Source organism: Thunnus albacares, chromosome 3 (assembly GCF_914725855.1).
Source record: "Thunnus albacares chromosome 3, fThuAlb1.1, whole genome shotgun sequence".
Lineage (NCBI taxonomy): Eukaryota > Metazoa > Chordata > Actinopteri > Scombriformes > Scombridae > Thunnus > Thunnus albacares.
The window spans coordinates 3,711,724-3,734,405 of NC_058108.1; the positions used below are offsets into that span (position 1 = coordinate 3,711,724).

At 36.8% G+C, this 22,682-nt stretch overlaps 1 protein-coding gene and 1 long non-coding RNA gene across 2 annotated transcripts; one reads left to right on the top strand and one right to left on the bottom strand.

The window, feature by feature from the left end:
• Nucleotides 1–1,102: 1,102 nt before the first annotated feature.
• Nucleotides 1,103–12,708, bottom strand: LOC122978840 (CD209 antigen-like protein E). The gene is made up of 5 exons (XM_044345870.1): nt 12,692–12,708; nt 3,817–3,900; nt 2,300–2,442; nt 1,945–2,045; nt 1,103–1,689 (listed from the first exon to the last, which is right to left on the bottom strand). Exons 3-5 carry the CDS (start codon nt 2,378–2,380, stop codon nt 1,545–1,547), a joined length of 327 nt encoding a protein of 108 aa, XP_044201805.1. The 5' UTR covers nt 2,381–2,442; nt 3,817–3,900; nt 12,692–12,708; the 3' UTR covers nt 1,103–1,544.
• LOC122978842 lies at nt 2,774–3,028 on the top strand. The gene is made up of 2 exons (XR_006402751.1): nt 2,774–2,808; nt 2,909–3,028. It is a non-coding gene; the product is annotated as an uncharacterized LOC122978842 (long non-coding RNA).
• Nucleotides 12,709–22,682: the final 9,974 nt, after the last annotated feature.

Consider the following 22,682-nt stretch of genomic DNA (forward strand, 5'->3'; position numbering starts at 1 on the left):
CAAAGAAATAAAACTGGATCTGTATCAACAGATTAAAAATAGATAAAAGCAATAGAAGGTAGATTATGAGATAGCAAGCACCAGCAAAAATTCAGTCACCCTTTGAGCTTAACCTGGAGTCTGGACTGTGGGAAGATACCAGAGACCCAAAGAAACCCACACAGACACACTGAGAATGTACAAAGTCCACAATGAAAGGCGACAGTGTTAAAAACTGAATCAACCTTGTACGAAATTAGCAAGATTTTGGGCTGCTGTATTACTGTATAAGTTTCAGCTCTAGGTGGACCTAATACACTTTTAGCCATGATCGTGGTTCCTGGATTTTATGGCACCTGGACTCCTGCATCAATACTGTCTTTACATCAGGGACCACAATGGAAACAAGTCTCCTCCTGTCCACACTGACTGTGAAGAGATCCCTTCTTGACATATTTCCAATGTAAGCAATGGGAGACAAAATCCACACGTCCTCGTACTTTGTAAAAATTCATTCTTAAATTCAGCTGAAGTTAATATGAGCCACTGATCCTTTGCTAATCTGCAGTTTAGGGACAGTAACACAAAGAAAGAATGTCGTACTAAAAGATTGTAACTTTGGAAGATACTCACTTGCTGCAGATTACACAGGATTTTGTGGATTTTGTCCCGTATTTTCTTACATTGAAATCACGTTAGGAAGAGATCTCCTCGGGGCCGTTACAGACAGGAGGAACAATGACAGCAAGTTAAAACTGTTTCAACGTAGCTACACACACACACCTGACTACTGTTTTAAGACAGGCTTGAAAAAATGGTGGTTGGTTTCCCATCAGAAATAATTAGTTTTAATTCTCTTTTTTAATCTATAGAGTCAGATTGAGTGAGATGGAGAAATTTATCAATATCTTTTTCTGGTAGAAAATTGATTATAACATTGAACTTCTTCTCGGGATAAATTTCTTTAGTTCAATGCTTTTTTATCCAACTCCTGTTGGAGAAACTTCATTGCATAATCTCACTATATTTATGGAAAGAGAAAAGGTCAAGAATTTCATTATTATTGTTATATTTATACTTTCAGGCCTTCCAGTTTGTTCGATAATAAACTGGTTCAATTCTTCAAAAGTTAATATATGTGAGACTAAGCACATATGTTTCACATGTACACATTTTCTTTCTTCTCTTTATCAAAATTGAAAAAAAAAGAGATATTAAAAATTGTGGACCTATCCTTTAAGATATAGTGCAGTGTGGGAGGTGACAGAATGAAGTTTAACCTGGTGAGACTCTGCGCTGTCTGTCCCATTCTTATGATGACAACAAAACACTTTTATTCAGCAATAGCATGTATTAGAAATTAATCAAAGTATGGATACATTACAGTCTATCATTTTCTAAACCAAGTTAGATATTTGTGTCTGATGCCACTTTGGCTGAGGCTTAGCAATGATCATGTTTCAGTGCTGTCTTTAGCTGAAAGTGGTAAATGAATCTTATCTTCATGTCTTAAACATACAGTAGTTATATATAGTAGTAGATGCCATGGTGGTGTGTAAGCTGAGTTAGAGAAACATTCTCTTTTCACAGATCCATGAGTTTCTATCTCCACATATTACATCATTCCAGCTGTTTTTGTCTCTGAACCTTGTTTCTACACAGTCTTCATTTTGTCCTAAATAATTGTTAGGCTCCCCAGAGTGCCAGAAGCTGAAAACAAACCCAAAGGAAATGAGGTTTTAATAAAGAACACAAACCATCAAACATTTAATGAACAGCAACACACAGAATGTGGCCAAGTTAAACTTAAAACGATGACAAATCAAAATTATTTCCCTAAAAACTGTTGATAATGTAGTCAGCTTATAAAAATCTAAAGTCTACTCAGCTGCTATTGTGCTTTGAAAGAGGCTTTAGTTTCACTACAAAGATTGATTTAGTTTGAATGAATATTAATGTGTGAACCTTGTTGTCAGTGGAGTCCCATCCACCCATTTCCACGTCCCCTCTCTCTCGCTGTCAGTCAGTCCAATCCATATCGTCTCTTGGTATCGATTTATGAATGCCTTGTTTTTAAAGAGAAACATACAATAGTCAATAAATATTTAACCAATTTCCTTCATCCTGTACCTTGATGAACTTGCATTCAATCAATATTTCACTCTTTCTGTGTCTGTGATAAACACTGATTCATCCATTAGTACACACACACACACACACACACACACACACACGCACGCACACACACACACACACACACACACACACACGCACACACACACACACACACACACACACACACACACACACACGAACAGACCTGTTCTTCTTCGCTGTTGACAACCACTAGGTCCGCCCCTCTTTGCAGACAGTCAGTTCTACTCTCATGCCAGGTTTTCATGTTCGAAGAAATATAATAGAAACTACCATTGAAATACACCCATCCTTGTTGGGAGTAGTGAACTGTGAGCAAAAAAAAAGGACAAATCCTTAATACGCCAGTAACAAGAATTAACAAATACATTTCCACTGAGGTATCAAAACTGCATCATATTATTCAGAGATATGCAAACAGGGATAATAAAGAAATCTATGCAAGAACAGAAAGATGATATATTACAGGCTTGGAGTCAAAGTGTTATAAATGTTTTATACAGTAGTAGAAATCTACAGAGTCATAACAAGAAAAGATAAGTTCTTAACTTTTCAAGTCTGTCCTAAAACAATAGTCAGGTGTCAGAATGAACATTGAAACATGTTTTTCTTGCTGTAATCATTCCTCCTGTTCATATTGGCAATTAAGAGATCTCTTCATAATGCACTTTCAATGTAAGTGATGGGGACAACATCCACAGTCCTCCTTCCATGAAGATCTGTATTTAAAAATGTATGATATGAGGCTGCAGCTGCACAAATTAGTCAAATCAAGTCAAAATCTTTCAAAGTTACCGTTTTTTAGTGCCAAATTCCGTCTTTTTGTTACGATCCTTCCGCTGCAGTTGAACAGGAAAACACTGTCCATCAAGACCCAAAGAGGGAAACTTTTACTTAAAAAAGACTGAAACTGTGGAAGATATCTGCTTCATTTGACTAACTCAGGTGACTGAAGCATCATATGATCTTCAGATAAACTTTTAAATACATCTTTGCTCAAATGAGGACTGTGGATTTTGTCCCCATCACTTACACTGTAAACACGTTTGGAGGGGATCTTCTAATAGTCAGTATGAACAGGAGGAATGATTACAGCGAGCAAAACCTGCTTCAATGTTCATTTGGGTTCCTGGCTGTTGTTTTAAGAGAGACTTGAAAAACTGTGAACCCGTCCTTTAATATCTAATTTTGACAAATATGTAACACCCTAAATAAACAATGATTACATGATCAGTTAATAACAGATTTAAAGAGAATCAATCAGTTCAAATGTACATTATTGTCACTTGTTTATCAGCTATATCTCAATAAATTGACAACAGTCCATCATTACTAATGACATTGGTTTATTTTTTTAACATTAACAGTCAATATTAGGATTTTTACCACATAAATAATATAAATAGTTGTCAATCATTCACAATAAGATTCACACCACTTTCACACTAGATGATGATGAAATCTGAGTCAAATAATTTTTTTATCAATCAGATCAGATTTTTTTTCTTTACATCACACAACACATAATGCTGACATTGTTTCCAGAGCATGAGTAGTCGGCTGAGAGAACAGCACATAACATGGCTGCATATCAATCTTCTCTGCCGGTCATGTTATCAAGTGTGACAAATGGACTGCAAAACATTTTGTGATTGCTTGGTGCAGTTTAATTTTCACACTTACCAAAGTCAGTCAGTTTCTTCTTCAGCTCATCTCTCTCCTCAGTGAGGGTTTTAAAGCTGGCCTCAAGGTCCAGTACCTTGTTATCTGGGAGCAGAAAGAGTCATATGAAGCTGTCATGCAACATCATCAAAGCATGTCCACAAATAATGAAATTATGTACTTTTAAACAATATGGAAATTGTGTTTTAACTTTTAATGAAAGGTTAAGTTTAATATTGTTGTACTGTACATAAATCATTCCCGCATAGAAAGTCAAGGTGATATATGTGACTTTATATCTGCAAGACTAAAAGCAGAACATTTTGATTTGGGATTAATTTTTACTTTGATGGCTGAAATTAATTACCGTGAAAAGCAGCTGGATTCACAAGATCACACGAGAATCCATCTTGTCAGGCTTCAAGTTCTGCACTTGTGTCCAAACCACCGATGGTTCAGACCAATCAGCATCCTATAAGGATTCTGGCGTGATCTTGTGATCTCATAAATCCAGCTGCCTCGCAAGGTAGGACAATGACATAGTTCATCCAATCACCTGCTGAGTATTTTTTGAAAGTTCCTGCCTTTTTCCAAACTGTTTCCAAGGACGACTTCTCAGATGGTTCTGTATAACAAACCATCCGGTGCGTCAGGTTACGAAATTAATAGCATGAACTAAAAACTTTAATGTCCCATCCTCACTACATCGACATTACACTTATACAACTTTGGTTACAAGTCCTTGTTATTGGTGTAGTTCATTACTGTACTAACCACAGCCACTCAGCTTCATCATCAATGTGTCTCTTTCTTTGGTCAGGTTTTTTTAGCTGGCCTCAATGTCTGATAACCTGATGCGCCAGATAGTTTGTTAGTTTGGATAGTTTGGAAAAGGGCAGGAGCTTTCAAAAATTCCTGGCAGGTGATTGGATGAAAAATCTGTCTGTTGCTGTCTTACCTTGCGAGGCAACTGGATTTGCGTGATCACAAGATCACGCCAGAATCCTTAGAGGATGCTGATTGGTCTGAACCATCAGTGGTTTGGACACAAGTGCAGAACTTGAAGCCTGACAAGATGGATTCTCACATGGTCTTGTGATGTTGTGATCTTGTGAATACAGCTGCCTTGCAAGATAAAATATCTGATGTTGTACTGTCAGAACGGTCTGAAAGAGGAGAAAGACTTTCATGCAAATTGTGCAATAAGTTGGCCATTTACAACAGATAGATTACCATCAGTTGCAACAGAATTACAGCATGACCACAACATAGGAGACACTTCATTTTAAAACTGAATTTCCATTTAATATATAAGCAGATTTACAGGCTGAAAATTCTGACTTTGGTTTAATGTCTTAATGGCCCAAAATGTGATCCAAACCCTTCTTACTTGATCTTACAGCTTTGTTGTAACAGTAGTTTTAATATAATTTTGCTTTGTGATTCTAAAGGCCCACAAACTTGTATCTCTCTCTGAATGTCAGCCAAACACATTTTTCTCTGCAATACCAAACAGGACAGAACTTTTAGAAACTGTTATGTTTGGACAGAAATATGTAACAGTAGACACTTTACAGTCTTATATATAATAATCAGATGGTGAATTTCAATGCAGGGGAGACACAGGGTGGACGTACAAATACAATTCAAAAGGACTCACAGAGAGCAAGACGCAGGGAAATGTTGAGAGCAGCTTGTAAGAGACACAGGAGTCCAAAGCTCACAACAACCCCTCTGTACAGTTTTCTCCCTGGGTGCAGAAATCACACAGACTCAGAGTAATTATTATGTCTCTCAGCCTAACGATAGAGTTCTTTTAAACATGACAATGGCATTTAATTATTAATTTATTTTTTTAGAATTATTAAAATTTTCCTTGAATGGAAAAAATGATGACTGTCAACAGGACAGATTACTTCAAGGATGACATTTATGTACTATTTTTTTAATTGTTTTTTCTACTCACATTACACACCATAGTCTATAATAAAAGTTTGTCTTACCAACCAACTTCAGAGTGATAGCAGGTTACAGTCCTGTGCTTTGACTTTGGGTGGTGGAGCGTATTTCCAACATATAAAACTATTACTTGAAATAACATGACTGATATAAATCATATTCACATCTGTGGTTGACTAAACTCTATTTGAGAGGTGCTTCTAATCTTTAATGAAATACATTGTAAGCAATATGTAATATATAACTTTCACAACAGACATTTTGACTTGTCATAGCAGGAAAACCACAGGTGTTACTAATAATATTAACGATGTCTCAGTAAGTCATGACAGTGTGACAGTGAGCCAGCAGGCACAATATCAGGACCTTGAAACTGAAGCAGCTAAATGTAATTCAGCCATTGTTAATTTCATTATTTACACCTGTGCTTTTTCTACTGCCACATGTAAAACTGTCCTCAGTGAAAAAGGCTGATGGGAGCTTTTTCTCCGTCTTCATGTGCCCCCCACACATCAGTGTCCTTGACAACTGCCTGTGTATGTTCGCCTCGGAGAAGTTCTCCTCTGAACACCGTTTTGATGACACACAAGCACAGTCTTTAGTGGGAGTCACGCATTGCACTACAGTATGTGGCATTTGTACAAAAAAAAGTATAAAAAATAATTTGGGATTAATAAATTCAAATGAATGTGCCTCTAAGTAAGAATTGAGATTAGCATTTATTGAGATTAATTAAAATGAACATGTAGTAATGATAGAAACTTTATGCCTTCAAACATTTGATCAAGTATTTGTAAAATTATGAAGAAATATTCAAACAGGTTTAGAAATACAATAACAAATTATTGCTGATGATAGCCTGAATCTTCTTTTTCATCTTCCTCATCTTTGGTGCAAATACTTTGATATGAAGTAGTAGTAGTAGTCATACTACTAGTAGTAGTACTAGTAGTAGTCGTAGTATTAGTAGTCATAATAGTAGTAGTAATAGTAGTACTATAGCAACAATTCAAAGATTAAATTTGTGAAAATTTGTCATAATTTAGTTATTTGAACTACAGCTCTGAAAGTTTCTGAGGAGATAGGCAGGCCCCTTTATGTCATTGTGTATAAAGTGAGGGACCATCAAATAATTAACTCAAACAGATTGTATACCACATACTACAAGTGAAACAAGAAGGTAGAAATATGTACATATATATATATATATATATATAAGGTCAACACAGTTACTGAATAAATGACACCATGTTAAAACAGATCTATACATTATTTTATGCATTATAGAATGAACTCTCACAAACACTTAGCTATCAAACTTTGCATTTCTTTCACATTTACATTTTGATATTGTTAATAGAAAAGATGAATGTTTACAATATGATTACAATATTTGCCAATAAGGTTAAAACTGAGACTAAAGATGTAGTGTAGTTATAAGATTTCTGTCTCACCAGGCTCTGCAGCAGCCATCATTTCACCGTCTTCAACGTTGCGGCTCAGCACCAAATTTTATCTATTTGGGTTAGACAAATATGTATGAAGATGTTTCCTTAGAACAGCAACAGATCTGATAACTGCTTCCTCTTTAATTTTTTTTCTCTGCTTACACAGCCACACAGTTTTGGTCTCAACTTTCAACTTTATTTGTCAACTTTTATTTGAGGGAAATTGGTTTTGCAGCAAGACATATATAGAAGATGATAAAATAAAATTCTTACTCAACATAAACTTCTCAATATAACGGATTTTGACTGCTGCTCTTGCTGGAACTTGGTTACATTCTTGATTTCTCTTTGAAAAAAAGGAGAAAATATGTTTTGGGGATGTTTTTAAACTGTATGTATGTACTTTTTACCCACTGATATTTCCTCTTAAATTACACCAAACATGAACCCTTTTCCCATTTAAAACCTTGTAATACATAATTAGGCCCTTTGTGTTACTCAGCCCATTGTGAGTTGTTGTCATTTCATGCATACAGAGGACGGCACGCACTCCAAAGGCTGTATGCCAGAGCTCAACCATCCAAAACAAACTCCTTAGTGTCTCTGTGTTGGAGTAGGTCTGGGGGAGTGTTATCTTTTCATCCTGTAACTTGAATCATCAACTGATACATTTTAAATTCCTCCACAGGTTTCATTTGACACCAGTGAAAGCACATCACATGAAAAAGGTAACTAGACCAAATTGTAGCTTATTTACATCAAATTTGATTGGAACTTATTTGCATATGATGTGGGATGATCATCAAGTCAAAACATTTTGGCTCAATGTGACTACTTTTCTCTTTGGTGTGACCGACTGTCAGTTAACTTGCAGTCCAGAATTGATGCTCCTAATCGATTACTCTTCCCGTAATATGACTCTTCATCAGAAATGTCTCTAACTCGTGGGTTGTACGGCAGCAAAGAAATTGCTGATATTAAGATGGCAGCCCCTGATTCTCTATCAATAAATCAATGGTCTTACAGCCTATTAGACATTTTAATCATTGAATATTCATCAGCAAAATTAAAAAGGGGCTACAGATACCATTGAGGCTTGGAAAAGTTATATAGACATGGTGCAAGATTTCTAGATTATTATTATTTTATTTTGTTTGTTTATTGTCTTTTTCTCTTTTTAATCTAAATGTTATATGTTAATATTTAAAAATATTTGTTTTTATATTATACAGTATGTATTTGTATATGTGTATGTGTGTATGTATTAGAGGTCAAGCCGATTCTGAATACAGTATTCCGAAAAGCACAAATAGTGGGTATTTATGAATATTTATTTTGTATAAATATTTTAAAATTATTTGCATTTGGGAAGAAAAAGAACCATGTCAAATACCAGTGCACAAGTCAGTTACATCGCTATCTCAGTCTCTCTCCTCTGCTCAGCTGTTACGTATATCAGCAGGTCTCAACGAGGGGAGTCACATCCACCTGTTGCGTGACGCACATTTCCTAATTTGGACATCACTCCTGGGGTCGGGGGTGTTCCCCAGATATAAAGCTGAGCTACTGACACCAAGCGGCAACCTCTGGGGCTGTAAAATGAAGCCAATGCGGAAGTGCCAAAAACTGCAGTTCCTTGAATGGCCACTTGAGGCTCCAAAAGCGAGTCAATCCCCATAGACCCCCATGTTAAAATGCCCAACTTAACTGCAGAAATAAACATGTTTACAGCCTGGTACAAAAAATGGTTTTGGTCTCTATAGCCAATTTCCCCTTTCATGACAACTGTACCCGTTTAAGTTTTATTAAGCCGTAAAGTTATGCATAATGAAGGACATGGCTGCTATGAGTGACAGGTCCGCCAGCCGCTAGGTGGCTTGTTTTAGCCATTTGGCCCGCCTCCATTTTTGATTGGCTGGGAGTTAGGCAGCATCACGCACTGCCAAGATGGCGATGGCCATAGTGGCTCGCTTTGAGCTTCAAAATCGCTCTTCAGAAACCAATGGGTGACGTCACCGTAACTATGTCCATATTTTTATACAGTCTATGACTGACACGCAAAGTGCTCTCAAGGGACTCTCCATAACCTGTTGTTCCCCATCTCCTTTCCACAAAGTTAGGTTGTAAAAAATAAGCAATAAATGAAAAGTGCAAAGCAATAATCACCTTTGAAGTTCTTCCCTTCATGTTACACAGTGTGCTGTCTCTGTATTATGGGTGTATAAATACATAGAGGTCTGTCTGCAATGAGGCAATGAGTAAAGTTTTAGCTCAGTAGTCAGCAGAGTCATCTATGATCTGGGAGACTCCAATTCAAGACCCGATGTGGGGACCTCCTTCATAAGGTAGTTTACTCATGAACACTTATTGTACGGGAAAGAAATATAACACTTGACTACACCTGAGCAGGTCATACACAGGTAAGAGTATGTCCTGAAAAGCATACAGAATCAAATCTAAAAACAAAATTAATCTCTGTGTGTCCCAGGCCTTGAAACCATGGATCATGTGGACAGAACAACGATGGCTCTGACAAGCATCATTGCCGAGGTACAGTATGTGCACTGCATGTGAAAATGTTATACCTGTATCTGTGGTGCCATCGTGCTTGTTTTTTAAACTGTTATTCACTACTACAAATTATGTAATATCAGGATAACTTGTAACTATCATTTTTAATTGTGGGTGTGTGGATTGGGGGGGTGGGGTTAATGTAATGAATGCTGTTATGTAACAATTGTGTGCATGTGTGTTTTAGACTTCACTATACTGTAATACACTTCAATAATTGTGATTACAGGTGGATATAGCTTCAGGAGGGGAAAACTTTGGTGTCTCCACCTACACTGAAGGGACAACCCTAAAAGATTTCGCATTGCAGTTTAAAGGATTAGTGGATTCCTGCCCTGAGCTGAAGAACAAAATAAAAAAGACTGCAAAGAACTGATGAACTCCTCCCACTAAAGTGGTGATGTAGAACATAAGAACAAAGTACCTGAAAATTGTTTTGTTGTTGTTGTTGTTGTTGGTCTGTTACATTTACAATTTAAACATAGTTTCCTGTTTTGGTCTTGTTTTTTTTTTTGTATTTTAACTAAAATTAATCATTTTATAATACAAATACTGGGCTCTCTGTACATCCCTAGTGTGTATGTATGAATATATTGTGAGAGAAAATTGAATACTAGGTTATCATGTGATTTATTTCTTGTATATATCATACATGTTACAAATAGTATTCTTATTTAAGTTTAGTGTTAGTTTATTCGTCCGTACCTGTTCCAAATACCTACATGCTGTGTTTATTCTAAACTTAGTTCCTTGCTCGGTAAAATGAGACAGTGGAGTGTGGACAGTTTGTTTATTTTGTTGTAGTTTTGTCTGAGCCAGTGGTAAGACAAATCATAGTTATGCAAATTTCAATGTGTCAATCTGATAACCCTTTACACGACAGTGTTGTTTGTTTTCAACTGAATGTAATAGTAATGGCATTGTCATTCCATGCAAACATTTCCACTACAATATATATGAGAATGAGGATTACCCTGGTGAGAATTTGCATTGTCTGTCCCATTCTTATGAAGACAACAAAACACTTTTATTTAGCGATAACATGTATTAGAAATTAATCAAAGTATGGATACATTACAGTCTATCATTTTCTAAACCAAGTTAGATATTTGTGTCTGATGCCACTTTGCCTGCAGCTTAGCAATGATCATGTTTCAGTGCTGTCTTTAGCTGAAAGTGGTAAATGAATCTTATCTTCATGTCTTAAACATACAGTAGTTATATATAGTAGTAGATGCCATGGTGGTGTGTAAGTTGAGTTAGAGAAACATTTTCTTTTCACAGATCCATAGCTTTTTACCTCTACATATTACATCATTCCAGCCGTGTTCGTTTCTGTAGAACAATGTTTCTACACAGTCTTCATTGTTATTAGCATTGTTAGGCTCCCCAGAGTACCAGAAGCTGAAAACAAACCCAAAGGAAATGAGCTTTTAATAAAGAACACAAACCATCAAACATTTAATGAACAGCAACACACAGAATGTGGCCAAGTTAAACTTAAAACGATGACAAATCAAAAATATTTCCCTAAAAACTGTTGACAATGTAGTCAGCTTATAAAAATCTAAAGTCTACTCAGCTGCTATTGTGATTTGAAAGAGGCTTTAGTTTCACTACAAAGATTGATTTAGTTTGAATGAATATTAATGTGTGAACCTTGTTGTCACCGGAGTCCCATCCACCCATTTCCATGTCCCCTCTGTCTCGCTGTCAGTCAGTCCAATCCACATGCTCTTTCGGTATTGATCTATGAATTCCTTGTTTTTAAAGAGAAACATACAATAATCAATAAATATTTAACCAATGTCCGTCATCCTGTACCTTGATGAACTTGCATTCAATCAATATTTCACTCTTTCCATGTGGTAAAAACTGATTCATCCATTAGTACACACACACACACACACACACACACACACACACACACACAGACACACATACAGACCTGTTCTTCTCTGCTGTTGACAACCACTAGGTCCGCCCCTCTTTGCAGACAGTCAGTTCTACTCTCATTCCAGGTTTTCTTGTTTGAAGAAATATAATAGAAACTACCGCTGAAATACTTCCATTCTTGTTGGGAGTAGTGAACTGTGAACAACAACAAAAAAAACCAAATCCTTAATATGCCAGTAACAAGAATTAACAAATACATTTCCACAGAGGTATGAAAACTGAATTATAATATTAGAAAATATGCAAACAGGGATAATAAAGAAATCTATGGGAGAACAGAAAGATGATATATTACAGGCTTGGAGTCAAAGTGTTATAAATGTTTTATACAGTAGTAGAAATCTACAGTCATAACAAGAAACTTGAATTGGCTGCAGTTCTCACATACTGGCGGGGTTAAAGGATAAGTTTGCAATTTTTCAAGTCTGTCCTAAAACAATAGTCAGGTGTCAGAATGAACATTGAAACATGTTTTTCTTGCTGTAATCATTCCTCCTGTTCATATTGGCAATTAAGAGATCTCTTCATATTGCACTTTCAATGTAAGTGATGGGGACAACATCCACAGTCCTCCTTCCATGAAGATATTTATTTAAAAATGAATGATATGAGGCTGCAGCTGCACAAATTAGTCAAATCAAGTCAAAATCTTTCAAAGTTACCGTTTTTTTAGTGCCAAATTCCCTCTTTTTGTTACGATCCTTCCACTGCAGCTGAACAGGAAAACACTGTCCATCAAGACCCAAAGAGGGAAACTTTTAATTAAAAAAGACTGAAACTGTTTCCTTTACATCACACAACACATAATGCTGACATTGTTCCAGAGCACGAGTAGTCGGCTGAGACAACAGCACATAACATGGCTGCATATCAATCTTCTCTGCCGCGCATGTTGTCAAGTGTGACAAATGGACTGCAAAACTTTTTGTGATTGCTTGGTGCAGTTTAATTTTCACACTTACCAAAGTCAGTCAGCTTCTTCTTCAGCTCATCTCTCTGCTCAGTGAGGGTTTCAAAGCTGGCCTCAAAGTCCAATGTCTTGTTATCTGAGAGCAGAAAGAGTAATATGAAGCTGTCATGCAACATCATCAAAGCACGTCCACAAGTACAGAGATGATGTGAACTGTTGATAAAAGCAATAGTCTAAATATCTCAATAATCAACAAACAAAGCCAAGAAAAAGACAGATTGGATAATAAAATGGCTGTATCCTGTATATAATTTACTAACTATTGAAGTGTTGTTACTCTAACCCAATGGTTCTCAACCTTGTTTGGACCACCGTCCCCCATCAATTAAAATATAGGCTCATTATCTTCCCTCAATATTAATGTTGATTATTATTTTGTGTTATATCATTTAATGAGCATGTCATTGGATGCCAAATAAGTTGGAATATCATTATCATTGGTTTCCCAGAGAGCCATGTGAATATAAATTATATTTATGAGTGTTAAACAAATGCAACGGTTAGAAAACTTTAATTAGGTCTTGTTATTGATCACAAACAGCAGCCAATTAGAAAGCTGTAATTTGGTGCCAATCAAGAAGCGTTCTTATCAATTGTACTAACAGAAAACAAGAGCAGCCTACCAAAGAGAAAGCCTGAGGCTACTGGGGAAAAGCAGAAGGCTATGGTATTTTTTATTGTTCTGCCCCATTTTGCTGATATGATTGTTGTTGTTTTATGATCCTATCCAGATGATTAACTAATCTGGGTTTTGGTCAGGGGGTTCGGGGGTCCACCCTCAAGAAAATTTGATGTTATTTGACTAAAACCTTTTCACATAATTTTGGACTATTATCATTACAATATTCAGTAAAAAACGCATTGTGTGCCATAGAAATATTAGTCACAAAACATTGGTAAAACAGGCTTATAGTGAATGTATTTGAACTGTGATTTTCTCATCCTCCCATAATCAGACTGTAGCCACTAGCCAACTGTAGGGACGGTTATGGTTAGAATTTTATCTTTATCTTATCCACAAACAATTTATTTGTCCGGTTTTGCACAAATCACAGAGAAGCATTAGACTGCATGAATGCCATCTCACCACTTTTTATTTCCTTGTTGGAATAAAACGCACATCAATTATGACCAAACTGATAAAGATTTGTACCATCTGTTAATATTTGACTTTTGTCCCAGATTCTTTGTTCCAAAGTTCAGAGCTGCTGTTCTGTGATCAGATTTCCTTAAAGAACAGGTTAAGGTTAGGGGACGATCATAGTTGCGTTGTTTTTAATAAACAGTCTTGACTTGCGGTTGGAAAAAGGAAACAAACAGCAGTCTTGAACTGGATACCAGACTCAGAGATGGCGCCCGCTGCATTCAATCAAATGAGAATCGCTCGCCTGACGTAATACTCCCCCAATAATACACTCAGTAGTTATTGGCTATTACCTGCAGAAGAAGTATATATTTCCATCGGGACCCCAGTCCCATGCCACCCTGCCAAAACCTCTTGCTACCCCATTGCCACCTCAAGTAAAATTTTCTAAATCCGCCACTGCGGATGAGCCAAAAAAGTTTCTAGCTTCTGTGTTGTGTAAAATGGTGGAATTCTTGTAACTCTGTGTAATATTAGCCATGCCATGTATTTTGAAAAATGTAATGTTGTGTAATATTATTGTCATGTTCTTTGTAAAATGCTCACCTTAAAAATACTTTGAAAAAAGTGAAGACTGTGATAATTCAGTCATGTGACCCAGATGTAGTTATCATAGCTGTGAGTACTCATTTTTCTGAGTGAACCTGAAGAAGCTACAGGCGAAATGCGTTGTTTGCTCCTAGTAAAGTCATTGTGTGTTGGAAATTTGTAACTTTATATAGACATCATCTGAACTGCGCCACTTCTCTGGGTCGCTAGTTGGCTTCTGTCACTCAAATGTAACTATAGGTTGTTTATGGGGACTGACATCACGACCTGTTGTGTCATTTTTCTTGGGAGGACAGGCTCCATATTTGTAGTGCCAATATGAAGCTATGGCCAGCAGCTGGTTAGCTTGGCACTGGAAACAGGGAAGTAGCTGACCTGGCTATATCCAAAGGTAACTAAATTTACTTTAGAGTCACTGGCTCCAGTTACATATTTACCATACAGACATGAAGGCAGTATCAGTAACCTCATCTAACTCTTGGCAAGAAAATAAGTGTATTTTTCAAAATGTTGAAATGAAAATCATTGAATTTTCACTCACCAATGTGATTTTGTAATTCATCTCTCTCTTTGGTGAGGTTGTTATTAACGGCCTGTAAGTGGACGTTCTCGTTCTCTAACTGGCTTGTCTTTTGCGTCAGGTTGTGATTGAGACTTTTCACGTCACTGTAACTGCTCTGCAGCTCGTCTCGCTCGCTGGTCAGGTTGGCATTGTCCGCCCACAGTTGATTTCTTTCCATGATCCAGTTGCTTTTGTCTTGACTGGCTGCCATAGCAAGGGATTAACATAGATTTATTGTGGATTTATCACTCACATCACATATGTAATGTAATGCATCATAGTTGTCTAGGTGAATTTAGAAAACTTACATAGGACCAGCAGGACAATGACTGCAGTGAGGAGGAGAAGACACAGCTGCCCCAGACACACTGCAGCAGCCCTGAGAAGGTTTCTCTCTTTTGAACTTTCATTGACTGGAATGACTGTGGAAACAAATGATCTGTACTGATTAGAGTGAATTTGAGCCCAACTGTAATTTAGGATTTGCAGTTAAATGATAGGCTCACAATTTACAGGTGTCCAAATGAACATTGAAGCAGGTTTTTCTTGCTGTAATTGTTCCTCCTGTTCATACTGACCATTAGAGGATCTTTTCCAAATGTGTCTAAAATGTCAGTGATGGGGGGCAAAATCCACAGTCCTTTCTTGAGTAAAAAGTATTTAAAAGTTTATCTTAGGATAATATGATGCTTCAGCCACCTCAGTTAGTCAAATGAAGCAGATATCTTCCACAGTTTCAGTCTTTTTTAAGTAAAAGTTTCCCTCTTTGTGTCTCGACAGACAGTGTTCCTGATCAACTGCAGTGGAAGAATTGTAACAACAAGAGGGAATTTGGCACTAAAAAGAGTTACTTTGAAAGATATTGACTTGATGAATGAAATCTCATATTATCTTCAAATGAAACTTAAATAAAAAAAATTGCACAGAATAAGGAGAATAATAGCCAGCATGAACAAGGAATGATTACAGCAAGAAAAACGTGCAAATGTTCAATTGGTTACCTGACTATTGTTTTAGGACAGACTTGAAAAAATGTGAACCTATCCTTTAATAAGTAGTTATGTTATGGAGTTTATTTATTTATTAAAAATGAATCATTAGTGTACTTTTACGCATGTTTAAAAATGCCATGGCCCTGTGGCCAGACTGTGGTTTTTATATCCAATTTTTAGTTGTAACTCATAATTGAAAAGCAAAATGCATTAACATAAAATGTAATGGTACAAATACTGTTAACAAATAGTTAATCTTACAGTTATGTTATCCAATGTACAGTATGTATGACATATGAGACAGACAGATAGACAGATTGATACTTTGCTGTTGGTCCTTAGTAGTGTCGTCCTGTAATTTCGGTGGCGTCGGACTGCCCTCTGCCTGGTAGTTGTCATAAATCATCACATTGTCTGTGTTATCATAGAAGTCTTCGTTTCCATCCTTCTTCTCACTTGTCTGAAATCTAACTTTTCTGTTGAGGTCGGACATCACTGCACTGTCTCACTACACTACAGAAAATGTTTGGCTGCCAGATGTACTCTGTTCTGCTTGGACCTATCCCACAAGAACACCAACTGCATCATTTAAATGACTATACTGTAGCTTTTAGAAATAAGGAAGTAAACTGAGGTTTAATTTGAGTAAAGGGAAGAAAACCACTAAGTGACCTGGATTGACTGCAGTAAGTAAAACTGGGAAGAGGTGACAATTCAAAGCACAAAGCCAGCATGCTGTATGATCAAAACCAGTTTTCTTTTCTGTTGCTACAAACAAAAAGCCTGAAAATTCACTTTATTTATCCACTTTTTACTTTACCTCTAACTAGTTGAAACTGTTGTAATAATTTTTAAGTCAGTATCTCTTTATGAGTAATAAAATACCATCTATTCTGTGAAGGTTACTTTCTTTTTTCCTGTTTTTTGGAAACAAAGAGATATTCATCCAAAAATAAAAAACTGATAAGCAAATCGCAGAACAGAAACTACATGTGGTTACACAGTTATAGAAGGCAATTCTCACCTTCATCAAGTGTGACAATACAATCCACCCTCATGCAGCTGCAACGTATTATATATAGTAATGGTGGCAGCTAAAGTAATGACCAGCAGTTTCCTGCTAAGCAGAGAGTCATGTGTGTGAGTAGTGTGCTAAAGCTGTTTTACTAGGTGCGACTTTGTTTGAGCATATAATCTATCATTTCAGAGGTGCACTCTCCAGACTTTGACAGTATCAGGCACCAACAGACCACATTGAACCTGCAACACAGCTCATCAACTTAATACCACAGCAAGAGGAAAAGAATGGATAAAAGATCAGACGCTATTTATGAAAATGTGATGATCCGTAAGCTGGAGCCAAACAGGACCACACCTGCACACTCAGGTAATGAACACATACACACAGAGTCATGACTGCAGGTTCATGGAAATAAAAACAACTTGCATAAAGGAAAGACTAATATCAGGAACAAAAATGTGGAGGGTCAAAGAGCTTTTGAGAAATGTGGGACGTGTTGGGGTTTCTGTCGCTGACGGTTTTTGCTTAAGACCAGAAGAAACTGGCACTAATAAACAAGATGTTAAATTCTCTCCGTATGCCAAGAAAACACGACAGTGATCACTAACATAAAGGGCAAAAGCTCCATATGGTAGGGCCTTTGTGTGGTTTGTTAGTAGGTATAATATCTATTAATGTTGAGTTAAGTGGATTTTTCAAATTTAGTCTAATGGATTTGGATATAAGCTGAAAAGTTCCAGGTATTGTTCTTTTTTGTTATTAGAGAGACAGTCCAGGTTAAGATCCCCCACCCCTTACAATGAACTGTACCATTACAAGGATCCAGCACAATATATTTACTTACATATATAGAGTCCAATTTAGAGAGCAGGCTTCTGATATTAAAATTTTCCAGCCCAAGGTGCTTCAAATGTAACATAATCTTTGGAGATAGCAATGGCTACAACAGACAAGAGAGGATGGAGACACTGTTAGGTCTACTACTATAGGCACATGGTAAGTATTATGGATAATGTATATAGTGTTTAAGATGACTGGGCCAGGACTGATGTATTTGATTTCCCATTGAGAATTGCATTAAAACCTCTCCAACAACTAAGTACAATTAACTCAAAAAAGTTGCTTAAGCACATGTTAACACACAAGTAAAAAGAGATCTGCTACTGTAGGAGAATCATCAGTTGAATTAAGCAATCTGTGTTGTTGTGGCATATGATGGAAATAAAATTAACCGTAGTTAACACAAAATTTTGGACCTTGTTCTATGTATTAATTTATGCATGCGTGTATTTTTGCACATACATGTGTATTGATTTTGAGCAGGATTACTGAAGTGTGAGAATCAAACGTATTTTGCAGAAGAACAAAATGGACATAACATATCTGGAACAAAAAAGCCTAAACAACCACCTTTCAAAACTGATCCCACCAGCCCCCAGCCCTCAGTTTCCTGTTAAGCAGAGAGTGTGAATGTATCACAGTCTGCGGTACAAGGTGTTCACAGAGTCAGAACGATAACATAAATTCAGAAGCACATAGTCCAGGACGATACTGAACTGACGGTACAGCTGAACGTGATGGATCAACTCTATGTCAATGTACAGAAACCCTCCGGTAAACTCAGCAAAAGAAAGGGTGTAGTAAAAGAAAATATTTATGCAAATGAAGAAGTGATCCACACTCTGGTGCCAAACACAACTGGAATAGCACTCCCAGGTAATGAACACATCCAGATTATATTTTCTAAAATAACTTGTCTAAGGTGACTAGAAATTACTTTTGCAAGAAAAAAGTGTGAAATAAAAGAGTGAGAAAGCCAAGGGTCTGGTTTCCTGTCCACTGAAGGTTTTAGCTAAAGAAGAAACTACAATTAAATGCAAAGTTACAGTATGTCCACTCATACAGAAATGTAGTTTCTAGTTTAATAGATGTTGCAGATGGATCTCAATTGATTGAGGAAGATGATTTTTCAATTTTAGAAGTTGTTAAGTACAGTTGTTACTTTGGGCATGCCGTGTGATATGAATCAGGGACATGATGGAACCTTGCACAGCGTGAACACTATGAACATATTACTTGTTTGTTAGACCTATTATTCAGTTCGCTGGAAAGGATATTTGTCTTTAATATTTAGCGACTGTATATAAGTCTCAATGAGAAATGCAGTTATGGCATTTTGTCAATTAACATGTAACACGATCTTTGGAGACACTGTTAGGTCTACTGCTATAGGCACATGGTCAGTGCTATGGATAATGTAAATAGTGTTTAAGATGACTGGGCCAGGACTGATGTGCTTGACTTCCCATTGAGAAAAAAACATATGACAAGTTCTGCCTTCTACCTTCAGGTGCTGGAGATGAGAGGAAACATTTCTGCAGAGGTGCTGCAGTGTTTCTGGGTCTGCTGTGTCTTCTCCTCCTGTCTGGACTTGTAGTTCTGGTTTTCCTGTGTGAGTACTTAATTCACATGCTGCTCAAAGACTGGAGGTGATGATGGTTAACAATGTTTCCTCATTTGTTGTTTATGCACCAAACACAGTCACCAAGGAAAACTCTGAGAGGAAAATGGAGATGGCCCTGTTGCACAACAGTTACAACAATATGACCAGAGAAAGAAATGACTTACAGATCAGTTACAACAACGTGACCAGAGAAAGAAATGACTTACAGATCAGTTACAACAATCTGATGAAAGAACTGGATCAGCTACAGACCAGATATAACAATCTGGCTGAAGAACAAGACCGGCTCCAGAAAAGGTTTGAGATCGTGACCAAAGAGACAAATGATCTTCAGAAAAAGCTCCAAGGTAATTACCTATTTCTTAATTCTTGCAGACCCAAGTTAATAGACATGTTTTTCGCAAATATTTTGCAGGTTCAGCCATTATGGGGAAGTTCAGACTTCTCTGAAGAGTGCTTGCATGCAGCTGCTATGACTAAGTTTACATTTTCACACCTTGAGTTTAAATTCAACACTGCAGCTGTTCATCGTCATTTTTAGATATTGGTGAGAACGTTTTCACATTTTTTTCTCATTAGAGGTGAGGGGCTAAAGAAAATATGAATACTGTGAAAAGCAAGTTTGATATCCATTATTGATTAAATAACACCTGTTAAACTTAAGGGGATTACACCTACACAAAAACTATATTATTAATTTTATCAATTAAAAATGCAAAGAAATGTGGGGTGGATTAAATTATTACCATTCCACAATATGACAAAGAGGCTCAATGTGAAATGCAAAGAAATGTGATTTGCACCCACACATCGTTTCTTATCAGTCTGTTTACAGAAGTGCAGACATGACAGGAAATTAGTGGTTATTGGTGGTTATGGACATACTGTCTGAGGAAACACAAAAAAGAAAATCTGTACCAAAAAGACTGAAACTTTGGAAGATACCCACATGGTTTGATTAACTCAGACGACTGAAGCCTCGTAGTAACCTCAGTTAAACTTTGGACAAACAAGGATTTTGTCCCATCATGTACATTGGAAACATCATAGGAAGTCATCTTGAAATGGCCAGTATCAACAGAGGAAAGATTACAGCAAGTAAAAACTTTCAATGTACATATGTGCACCTGACTATGGTTTTAAAACAGATATTAAAAAATGTGAACCTCTATGGACAGTAACTTGTATGACTATGGATGTCTTAACTTAAGAAGGTTATCCGTCAGCAGCAGCAAGATTTCATTAAAAAAGTGATAATATTAATTAGTGTGATTATAGTGTTATATAGTTTATTAATAGCACTCTAACAAAATGTGGTCCATTTTTGATTTTCAAAAGCACTCCAGTGGTCACTGCTGTTATGTTTCATGTATAAACAAAGCTATTATTAGTTCTGTTTTCTTTAATGGATGAAGTTACTCAGTAAAGTTTGAAAGAAGTTACTTTTAGTAAAGTACCTGCAGAGAATTATCACTGAACTCTGCAGTTCAACTCAGCTCCATCTCTGTTTAGCCTCTCATTTCACTTTGTTTTGGTTGTCTTTACTCTACTTGCTCAGCACCAAAGGCAGACAGAGAAAGTTATCAACTATGGTGAAAACAGTGACACTTTGCAGATAAACACCCAGATTTGATTTTTATAAAAGGAGAGTGAATTTTGGACTAATATTCATAAGACATACAAAAACATGGCTCTAATATAATGTTAATGTTCTTTGTGTCTGCGGGGTGTGTGTAGGCAATTGTTTGCTAACATGTTAATGGTTGAATAATCAATACAAGAAATGAGAAACTGCATAAACTATGTCTGGTTATCAGGCACTAGCCTGTGTACATAAAAACTTTGGGGGAGAAGTTCACCACAACTACCAGGATGCATTTCAGCAGGAAACATCCAATCACCAAGCTTAAAAATTCTGTCATGTTTGCCGCTATTGGTGGGTAAAAACTGACAATACAATCTGCAGCTTAAATCAATTTACTTCTGGATTCTGGGTCAATTTTGGATTAATTCAGAAACTATGGTGCCATGTCTTGTTCACAAATTCAACAGAGCGTTTTGAATCCTCTACCACTCTGATTCTTACAGACCCCCGAAAGTCCTGTAAGGTTATATTAATCAGTTAATTAACTTGTGCAAACAGCATGTTCAACAAACATAAACACGTAAAAAAAAAAAAGTAGAGCTATTGCATGCTTAAGTGTCAAGAGAAGGACAAAATGCACTGTTTTCTGAGTAAGAGAAGTAAAAGTAGTTAGTAGAAGTAAAAGAAAACTGAAGACGACCATCACATAGGCTATTACATAGAAAGCCAGTGCAATGCAAGATTAAGTAAACCCCCCTGACAGACACAATGTTTCAGCATCAAGGACAGCACATATTACTTTACCTGCACCATACCCGGTGAATGGTTCAGGACTGAACCTGAGGGCAATTGGATCTCTCTTGCGACATAACAGACAAGAGCCTCCAACCATAAAATCATTCAATTCAATTCAATTTTATTTACATAGCGCCAAATCACAACAAAAGTAATCTCAGGGCACTTTTCACATAGAGCAGGTCTAGACTGTACTCTTTAATTTACAGAGACCCAACAAGCATGGCCGGCCCTAACTACAAGCTTTATCAAAAAGGAAAGTTTAAAGCCTACTCTTAAACATAGAGAGGGTGTCTGCACCCCGGCCCGAATGTGGAAGATGGTTCCACAGGAGAGGAGCCTGATAGCTGAAGGTTCGGCCTCCTATTATACTTTTGGAGACTGTAGGAACCACAAGTAAGATAACTCCCAGATACCTAGCATGGTGGTGCTGGGGGCTGGGGTAATGCCATCCAGAGTAGCTATATCATTAGATAATGTATTTCTAAGTGCCAAGCACAATAACTTCAGTTTTGTCTGAGTTTGGTAGTAGAAAATTGCAGGTCCAGGTCCAGGTCTTTATATCCCTAAGGCATGCTTGGAGTTTAGTTAAGTGATTGGTGTCATCTGGCTTCATTGATAAATATAATTGTGTATCATCTGCATAGCAATGAAAATTTATGGGGTGTTTCATAATAATATTACCTAAAGGAGACATATATAAGGTGAATAGTATTGGTCCAAGCACAGAACCTTGTGGAACTCCGTGTCTAACTTTTGCATGCATGGAGGATTTATCATTAACGTGTACAAATTGAAATTGAGCTGATAAATAGGACTTAAACCAGCTTAATGCAGTTCCTCTAATGCCAATTAAATGTTCCAGTCACTG

Excerpts from the sequence above, each read along its gene's own strand:
- LOC122978840 (XM_044345870.1), bottom strand. The coding sequence starts at position 2,380 with ATGAAAACCTGGCATGAGAGTAGAACTGACTGTCTGCAAAGAGGGGCG. Across the intron at positions 2,046-2,299 it reads TCAACAGCGAAGAAGAACAG|GCATTCATAAATCGATACCA; the intron begins GTCTGTTCGTGT and ends TTTAAAAACAAG. Across the intron at positions 1,690-1,944 it reads GGGACTCCACTGACAACAAG|CTTCTGGCACTCTGGGGAGC; the intron begins GTTCACACATTA and ends GTTTGTTTTCAG.